We start from the raw sequence: 10,611 nt of genomic DNA on the forward strand, positions 1-10,611 counted from the left end.
GTGACAAAAAAGACAAAAAAGCAACAAAGATGTGACAAAAAAAAAGACAAAAAAGCAATAAAAATGTGACCAAAAAAAGACAAAAAAATGACAAAAATGTGACCAAAAAAAGGGATGAAAAGGGGACAAATAAACAAAAAAATGACTAAAAAAGCTATGAAAAGCTATAAAGTGACAACGACATGGCAAAATCGTGAGGAAAACGATCAGTTTAGATCAGTTCTGTAGGTCTTAGCTTTCAAATGAGGCTGTAAACTCTCCAATCAAGAAGCTTCTAGATTTGGGTAATGCCAAACTGGAGAAAATGTGCTCCATTCAAAAAATTAAAATTCAATTATGAGGTGTGAAGCTACTATGAAACATCCAAGATTTGAATTAGCTCTTCATAATCCATTAGCAGGGCCGTTGATGGACTTATTGAGGCCCGGGGCAAGAATGTTTCACAAGCCCCCCCCATATTTTTGTCTTATTTTTGACAACTAACTTCAGAAAAATAGATAGGTGTATTATCTTAAGTTCGGGAGCAGGAGTCTTGACTAGGGCTGAACGATATTGAAGTAACTTGCGATATGTGATACGGCTGTGCAATATCGCGATAATAATATTATTGTGATATTTCACTAAAGCATTTCAACACGATATGTTCCACACAAATTGTGAGTAACTAGTTATTCAGCAAATTGTGTCAAAACAAGACTTCATCTCTCAACCCCCGCCTTACCACACTGCATTTTCTGCAGTTCGGTTTTACCCAAATCTAAAAGCTTCTCGACTGGAGCTTATGCAGCCTCCAGGACAGGGTCACGCCTCAACTAAAAGCTACAAAATTGATTTGAATTGATCTTTTTCCTCACGTTGTTGCCGCGTTGTTATCGTGGTTTTTTTTTTTACCATTTGTTTCACTTTGTATTGTCGCTTTTTTTGTCACTCTTTTGTTGTGTTTTCATCCTATATTTGTCACATTTTCATCACTTTTATGGTCACTTTTTGTCGCTCTTTTTTAATGCTTTTTTGTTGCATTTTCATCCTCGTTTTCATCTTGTTTTTGTCACTTTTATGACTTTTGTTCTTGTTTTTCAAGAAGCTTTTAGATTTGCGTCATGCCAAACTGGAGAAAATGTGATTGGTTCAGGTCAGTCAATCAATCAATCAATCAATACTTGTGAATAGCCCAATATCACAACAGGAGTTCGGTTCAGGTGGGGGTTAAGAGATTAAAAAAACACTATCAGGACCAACCCTAACCCTAACAAGCCTAAAATCGAACTAAATTAGGAAATGTTTCACTAAAACTTTAACTAGATCTTTTACACATTAATAAATGTGTAAAATGTATTAATTCATGAATTAAAATGTATTAATTCTTTATGTAAAATGTATTAATTTATGAATTAAACAATATTAATTTATTATATAAAAGTTATTAATTTATGAATTAAAATGTATTACTTTACTATGTGAAATGTATTAATTTAAATGTATTAATTTTAGAGGTGGGCCGTTAACGGCGTTAATGTGCTGCGTTAACGCGAGACTCATATCGGGCGATAAAAAAAATATCGCCGTTAATCTATTCTCAAAGCTGGGTTGGGAGCTGGGTCTATACTCTGCTATGATGACTTTCACCGTGATATTTTATGGTCAGCACACATTACACGACTTTTATGCCCAAATGTGGACGCACAGGAGAAACGTGAGTGAATATAGCGTCTCCAAAGCGACACACAGAAGCAGCGGCCAATAATAGATCCATGCCAATGACAGAGTGAAAATAGACAGAAAAACACCGCGGCGCCTCCGTGTTCACTTCTCTTTCAAAACAGCGACATAAACATCTCATTTCATGGCCACAGCCCCACACGAAACAGCGCAACTTTATCACCAAAAGTTCACGAGAGCCTTTTCCAGCTACATTACAACCGCGAGCAGAGTTTAACCGCGGCACTTACGGAGTTTGGAGACGGACTTTCCTGCTACTTTTCTCCGTTAGCTTGTCTTTCTCCGCTCTCCTCTGGCTCCTCCGCCTCATGTCCGTTTCCTTTTCTTATTAAATCCAAAGAAATACGTCCCGCATCTGTAAACAGTTCATCAGGACCTCTAATGTCGGCCTACAGCTCAAAATTCATGTTTAACTGTATAAACAGTTAGTAAACACGAGTGCATTTTATTGAACATGAATTATTTTCATCACCAATTATCACAGTAGAAAGTTCTCAAGCAGTTTGTGATGCATTTTGGAAACAGAAGATGAGCCTCTGGTCTAACGCACCACCTGACTTGAGAAACTCGCTCTCAAAGACTTACTTTTAGTCATTATTTGGGTAGCTCACATATTTTCGGCTGAATTCAAGCGAGCCATTTTAATCTAGATTAATCTAGATTAATTTCAAAATTAATCTAGATTAATCTAGATTAAAAAAATTAATCTATGCCCACCTCTAATTAATTTATTATGTAAAATTTGGTGTTGCGTGATGTTGCGATATGTTGTGGCTTCTTGCGATACGGATATTACATCGTCAAATATCGCAATACAACATTTTTTGTGATATATTGTGGGGCCCTTGTCCTGACAACACCTTTCCCGGTCTCTGTCCTGTTAACACCTCCGGGTTCCTCTCCTCTGAGTCCCCTGAGCATTCCTGTTTACGTGCCCCTCCTTTCCACCCATATTTCACAACTTTAGTCCATCTTTTAGGTCGGGGGGGATGAAAGCCTGAGAGTTCGTCGTCTCCTCAAAAGCCACAAACACTCTGAGGTTCCTGTGCGTGCAATAGGTGTATGGGCAATGCGTACAACCTGAATAGCCTGACAATCTGCCATTATGTTTGGAATGGAAGAAAAACAAGTGAAACCCATAAATACTGATAATGTCTTATATTATCAGTATTTATGGGCACAGGTTTTGTCAACCAGCGCCCTTTTCAGACACTGGTTGACAAAAGACGTCTTATCTCATCTCAATGAAACGCTACCAGCTTGTCATTTAATCTGAAACTTATTAATACGATGCAATTTTTTTTATACCACAGCAAAGCATAATATAAAATTAACTCACCAATAAGCACCCCACGCATGAACTGAATGACCCCCCCGCTGAGAGTGGCCCGTCCTCGGTGACTTGAAAGCGGGCAGCCTGTTCCCCTCCAAATCAGGCGTTTGGCACAAGCCGGAGCCCTGTGGAGATGGACGGAGAACAAAGGGGTCAGGCCGTGTGGGACATGAGGAGGAGAGAGAGACACCACCGATGTGACGGCAGGTAGAAACAGCTTGTGAGGAGGAAAAAAAAATATGTCAGGAGGAAAAAAAACAACTTGAATTGGAATACAACGGCGGGCAGACGGTGGGAACAAATGAAAGGTAAATTTGGACAGGTGGGTAAGTGTGGGAACGGGATGAGAGCATGAGCCCGAGCGATTAGACAGTCAACATCACTGCTTTACGTCAGCCGTGTTGGGATGAGTGTCGTGATATGGCAACAAAAACAAATCCTAACCATGATTTCTAAGATTCAATTCATTTATTTATTTTTGTAAATCTTATTTCAATTTATAAAGCTGTAGTGGCCCAAAGACGGGTTATTAAAGGTGTAGCTCTCCTTTAAAATCTGGAGGGGAATGACAAATAAGGAGAGGGATTGAGGAAAAAAATAGGACATTTTTTTCCTCAAAATAGAAAATAGGAAAGCAAATACAACAATTTCTCGGGTCATTCGCTATTTAAAATAGAATAGTTCTTTCGTCCACCTGTAGCTTGTTACTGGACATGGGAGTAACAAGATTAATGCATTTGCTTCGTTCAGTCTTTATTGAAGGGACAGTGCACAGAGACAGACATGTTCTGCATCAGATTAGAGCTAAATAGCTAGATTCCATCTGCAAACACGGAAATACATTTAAGCCCAGACAAGCAGCTAGATTAAGCCACGCAAGTTTATTTTTGCAAATCTTTTAGAAACATGACAGTGCCCAAAGACAAAAGGTCAGCATGTTCTAATTCAATATTGGTTTTACTGGTAACAATTGTAATGTTGATTTATTGACAAAAACACTTTTTATAGTGATATAAAGTTGTTCATGATTACATGTAGTAGTTTGGGTTGCCGGCAGTGCTGGGCGATATATTGATATATGTTTGAATGAGATATGGAATTAGACCATATCGCGTAGATCGGGATATTTCAAATTCAGAAAAGCTAAACAAAAAGGAACACGTAATCTCAAGCGGATTTTTTTTTTTTTTTATTACTTATTCTTAAACTGAGCAATTTATTTTCTTATCTCTTAATATATTAATGCTGCCCTAGTTTATTTTCTAGGCTATTTTTATTTAAGATGTTTGTTTGTTTGTTTGTTTTTTTAAATGTGCACCTTATGGAGCAGTGTTTATGTTTACATTTAAATAAAATTACTCATATTTGGCTTTGACTTTGACTTAACATTTAATTTCACACCTCTCACTTTGCGGAAAAAATATCGGGATATATATCGAATAGCTGGGTTGCAGGTGACATCATAGCGTTCTAAAGGCCAATACTATTGTATGGAGGAAAAATGATTTGGTTTTTGAGGAAATTTTTGGTCTGGTGAGATCATGGGCCCAGTGAGCTATAACTTGTGCAAGTGTAATGCTGTTAATAGGAAAAACTGGCTCCTGCCCCCCGTTGGGTCTGGTGACATCATCATATTCTAGAACCTGCAACCCAGCAATATATCGATATTCAACCAAAATATATCGGGATATGACTTTTAGTCATAAAAAAGTGCAGTGCTGGTAGTGAAACTTGTACAACAGCAATTTTAACTTTTTTCTTTTCTTTTTTTTTAAAACTGATTGACAGCCTAAGGGGAGGCCACTAGACTGTAAAAGTTTGAGAACGACGACGTCTTACATTGAGATGATCAAATCCTTGTACTTCAAACAAACGCATTCTTGTAGTCATGGATCTATTATATTAAACGCTTGTACTAGTGCACATACTTTTTTAATTGCAATTTTGGTCAACCACTTACTTACCACATAGGCTGTATCTATGGATCTATTATAAACTGTATCATGCTGTGGGCGCAGAAGAAGAGATACTTCTGCGTGCCGCCATCATGTCAACTGTTGTCAGTCACTGCCCCCTTGCGGATGTGGCAAGAAACGCCACGTGCTCATTCGCGAACGTGTATCTAGCTTGACCCTCGCAGGGAGCCGTACAAGAGAAGCAAGCGTCGCCCATAGCAACGTCTCGCTTAGCGGATTCAGCTTTTTCAAATCCGTAAAACAGACCGAGCAAATGGTTCAACCCGAGTGCCTGGAGTTTCTACTTTTGTGATTCATTCGGGGATGGCTACAGGCAACCCGTCTGTGTTCCTCCTCACGGTGAACGGGCAGATAGAAGGGGCAAACGTGAGTTGTTTATAGTTAGCATAGCATCGTTTTTAGCTAGCTTCACACCTACATGCGTATTTCTTTTATTATCGCCCTAATATGTTGTTGCTTTTCAGTTTCCAGAGTATGATAACGTGTACTGTAAATACTGCTACGTGTACGGACATGACTGGACTCCAACCTCTGTGAGTAGTTCTCTGCATAAGTAACTTAAACGAATATTGCAATAAAGATATGGCTGTACTTTACTGCACAGTGGTGCTATGGTAATACGAGGAGAGAACCATGAAAACAAATGTATTTCATGGTAATATGACAAGCTAGTATTAACTGAATTGTATCATCATGCTATTTCAATCCTATGTTTTTACTGCGACGTAAAGTAACCCGTACATTGTGTATACATGCACACTTTCAGTTTGTGATTACGTTTTTTTATCAAAGAGTTCGGGAATGTGACGTCATATCGCTAAGCATTATGGGATTAGCAGCAACTGTAAACTAATGGAGATTTTAAAAGTTTAAATACTGGAGTTATTGTTCACATTGAAACACTTGGACACCACAGTGAGTTAGATGTTTTTACCAGCAGTAACTCAGCAGCTAACGGAGCTGTTCCACGGCTATTTTCTCCACTTTATAAACTGTTTTTAGCTAATGTTAGTCAATGGAAATGTATGCTAACAGCTGCAAAGATGGCCGATCTCCATGGTAACTGTAGACTTTCCCGAACTCTATACAGAATTACATTTTCATTTTGATATTTGATAAATCGCAATCTTCATATTGTATGCCGGTAAATGCTTGATTTGATTGTTCTTATTATAAAAGATTTGATTATTCATCTATAAGAAACACTAACCTCAGTGGCCTGTGATTAAAAATGTATTGGCGAGACTAGGACAATAACAAGGCAGGTATTAATTGAGTTTTGTGTCTTTGTTCCTTTTGTTTCCCTCAAGGGGCTGGAGGAGGGCATCACACAAATCACCTGTAAAGGAAGTCAGTCCAATAAATTGATATGGAATTTTCCGCTGGAGACAACATTCAAAAGCACAAGTCCCAGTGGCTGTGAGTATCGCACACATACAATACACCAACACGGTAATTATGTGTCATTTATGTTGCACGTCTGTGTATATATGACAAACAAAGCATTCTTTGTTTGAGTATGTAGGGCCTCAGTTGGTAGTGAGCGTGTATGGTCCTGATGTGTTTGGCAACGATGTGGTCAGAGGTTACGGGGCGACGCACATCCCTTTTACACCGGGACAGTAAGTATTCCTTTGTGGTTTTTCAGAACTTATGCTCCAGCTGTACTTTTTAGGTGGACTTTCGATCATGTATCTTCTTTCATCAGCCATTCACGGACCATCCCCATGTTTGTTCCCGAGCCCACGTGGAGACTTCAGAAGTTCACAAGGTTAGTGCGCTTGACATTTTTAGAGATTTACTTTAACAGAAGGAGTCTTGTGGCTGACTTATAGTTTATACCGTTTATCTTTCTATGTTTAGGTTGTGTTCATGACACTTCTATGTAGAATAATCATTATTTCATTGGAAGACGGTAACCTAAATAACTGTATCTACTTAGTGCTTTCAAAAACAGTGAATTGCAAACAGATAATCCGCAAACGGCAATAGTTAACCATGAAAAAGCTGATTCTTCCATAGAACTCTGGCCTGCCCGCCCCACGATCAACACATTTATCTAGTGACTCAGCCTAAAATAAAAAAAAATGCATGGTACTTATAACTGTGCAAAAGTGAAGTTTTAGTAAAACTTTCCTTATTTACTTTCATTTGAACCTTATTTTGTTTCTGAGTGTTTTTTGTAAGTATTTTTGATATAATTTGTTAAAGGTGCACTATGCTACTTTTTATGCTTTTTATACAAGATATTTGTACATATTTGACCTTGTAGTGACCCAGCAGCTGTATGAGGGGTCAGCATGGCGCCTTTACTTTCAATCACAGTGGCCTCTTGGACGCTTCAGGACCATTTGTTTGGATGGCTTTCACTGTTGACGGAGCCTCTCACCAGAAAACCTACAAAACAATTGATCCTAGAGTGTTATAGAGACCACCATGATCGAAAGTTAGGTCATACAGCCGCTGGGTCTCTCACTACAAGGTCAAATGCACAAAAATATTACCTTTTTTTCCATATAAAAAGTTCCATAATGCACCTTTAAAATGCAAATGGACTTACACTATGTATTTAAATGTAATGGAACAAACTGTGATGGTTTTGTTGTCACAGTGTTGGACACGGTATCGCATAAAATGTATCATAAAATAATGTTTTCTTGACCTCACAAGAGACATCGCAAGTGTGAACCAAATCCCTAACAATCCCCATTATTCGGCATCATCGCTCTCCTTTGACAGCAAAAGCTGTTTCTGGGTGTCTGCTCCATCTTGTCAAATATTTACTCATCCTCTCGAGATGGCCGTCTGTACTTGCTGTCCTCTGTCCGTTTCATGCTTGGTTACTGCAGTATAAATGCGGTTGGAGGACTTTTGGAGAAAATGGCGGTCTTTGTTTTACAGCTGGCTGTTGGGACGCAGACCGGAGTTCACAGACCCTAAAGTTGTGGCCCAGGGGGAGGGCAGAGGAGGTGAGGTCTTTACGACTGAAACTCATCTGTTGCAAATTTGCACCTTGTCAAAAACTGTTTCTCTTTTCCCTTTTTATTGTTTTTTTTAGTAACGCGCGTCCGATCCCAAGGCTTTGTCACCGTTTCGTTCCAGATAATGACAAAAGATATGAAGAAACTGGGCTACGACACTGGGCCCTCCAACACACAGCCACACGCGGCCGACTGGTCAGCTGACTGATCGAGATTCACCAATCTCTAACTTTTTATCAGGTTTACCATTTCAAGATATATTTTTACAAAGTGCACTCTTTACTTTCTTATTTTATGGATTTTAATAATGCAAGTGCGGTCTGCAAAAAACGGTGTCTTTGTTGCGATGTTTACACTAGTGCAGAGATTTGTCATTTTAATAGAGATGTTGATACATTCACTTTTATAAGTATTTGTTGTTGTTTTTTACTTTTTCAATACATTTGAGCTGAGAAATCTTGTGTGTTGTACTGCATTACGAAGGTAAAAAAGTTCAGGGGGGTTAATACATTAGCAGAAGATGAGTTTTTGTGAAGAAGCATCGTTCTTAACCAACCAACCCATGGACTAATTTGGAAACTAATTGCCTAATAGTCTATAGTTTTAAATTGAGGCGATGAGCAACTGACAATTTCATGGTGGTAACTATGGTAACCGACAGAATTTTTTTCTTTTGTCTGTTTTTGGATACTATCGGTCATTACTGAGAGAATCCACATGAAACAAAAATGGTCTTGAAGTTCATCGTCTTCTCCGTCAGCACGTATAAAATAAGGTCATATTATTTTTGTTGAAAGGTGTACAAAAGCGGTGGCAATGTTCCAAAAACAGCGTGACATTTGCCAGTAAAAAGGACATTCTCCCACAATGGGGTACATTTGTCAAACTTTTGGGGGGAGTTTTCTCTCAAAAACTTTCTGAAGAGGAAGGAGGAGCTGACCAGTGCAGGACACCACGCTCTGAAACAGGGACAAACCGGATCAGAGGATCAGAGGAGCACTGAAGACAGGTTTCCTCCGGGTGCTGCAGTTTCCTCTACCTCCAAAAACATGTGACCCAGGTTGACACACGGCAGTGTGGCGGCTCAGCGGCAGCAGCTCAGGACTAACACCTGAACACAATTTTGTTGTGCGGTTGTACAATAACAAATAAAGCACTTACTTCTTTACTTCTCTCCCATAGAGTGGTATGACATGTATCATGACATCATCCAATTCTAGAACATGATGTCACCTCAGAAGGAGGGCAGGGGCCAATATGACACAATGGGACAAAGACCGTATTTGAAAGAAATCTCCCAACAGAACATTGACAAACCTCATATTTGGAAGTGATAGGATTCACAAACATTTTTCCTGCCCTGTCTACTGGCCAAAATCATTTTGTTTTTGATTATCATCACAATATTCAAACACATGCACTGTATTTTTTAATAGAAACAAATTGGACCTTAGTGTATACTTGCTGACAGAGGAGACATTGAACTTTGAATTCTTGTTTCATGTGGATTATGTAATGACAGAGATATTAGCCAAAAAACAAGACAAGAAAATCTGCTGTTCGACAGTTACCATGGTGACCACAATAGAATTATTAGCAGCTCTCGTCTCGGTTTTAAACTCTTTACAATGTTGTGATGTCATGTGACCGCAACCTTTCTACGATTATTACGACTGGGTATAATTAGTATCCATTAGGTTGGGTTCACATTCTCTGCAACAGTTTTTGTTCTACGGAACAATCCAGATCTCATGTTGCAACATCAGAAAAGCAAATAAACTGTTGTAAAACTCAGAACAGAAACCAACACGTTAGTGTTACTGAACCAGTTCATAATGATCAGCTAGACAATAAAAATGCTATTTATTGCAGTGTGTTTTCAAAGTATAGCATTTAGAAAAGGAACTACTGATGATGTTCCACTCCCTATATTACGTCCGCTCACTGCTTTTTGAGAAACACTTCCCCAACAAAACATCCGTAACATACATGCTTCTATATTATTCTATTTATTTGGTAAAATGTTCCGCAGCGTGGCTTTAAAAGCATAAAGCAGGTCAAAACATTGAAGAAAAAATTCCCTTGTTAAACACTCACTATGTTCGACACTGTAAAAGAACAAAGGGGTCTCCACTTCTTAATACACGTTTTATTTTGAACCTTTGCTACATCCAACAGTGCGGCTGCAGCTTTGTGTCGATGCCGGTAAAATACCACGGTGAGTTTTTTTTCCTACAAAATCCCATTACACAAAATAATAAAAGGTATACAGAAGAACAGTATGTTACAATAGTACAAACGATAAATTATATAATACAGTTTTTTAATGCCAAAGGGTATAGCATATATTGGATAAAAAAGCAGCCTGCTCCCAGTACTACAGTATATGAAGGTTAAATGGAGCTCAACAGTCCCGCCCACCTCGGAATCCACTTCGGATGTAAATATCCCACTCATTTTCTCATTAAAGGTACTTTTCTCCACTTTGTGTCGACGACCGACCATAGCGTGATGGTTATAAATGAATGGCACTCCAAATAACTTGTATGGGGGGGAATGTATCGTTTTTTGTTGCTTTTTTTTACTTTTCGAGGTGAGCGGG

The 10,611-nt window shown here is 38.7% G+C and overlaps 1 protein-coding gene across 1 annotated transcript; it reads left to right on the forward strand.

Moving 5' to 3' along the window:
- The first annotated feature begins 5,210 nt into the window (after window positions 1–5,210).
- On the forward strand, window positions 5,211–8,421 carry b9d1 (B9 protein domain 1). Its single transcript, XM_079565062.1, has 7 exons — window positions 5,211–5,394; window positions 5,493–5,561; window positions 6,339–6,447; window positions 6,554–6,650; window positions 6,737–6,799; window positions 7,930–7,997; window positions 8,087–8,421. Exons 1-7 carry the CDS (start codon window positions 5,332–5,334, stop codon window positions 8,215–8,217), a joined length of 600 nt encoding a protein of 199 aa, XP_079421188.1. The 5' UTR covers window positions 5,211–5,331; the 3' UTR covers window positions 8,218–8,421.
- Window positions 8,422–10,611: the final 2,190 nt, after the last annotated feature.

Source organism: Gobius niger (assembly GCF_951799975.1).
Source record: "Gobius niger genome assembly, chromosome: 10".
Taxonomy (NCBI): domain Eukaryota; kingdom Metazoa; phylum Chordata; class Actinopteri; order Gobiiformes; family Gobiidae; genus Gobius; species Gobius niger.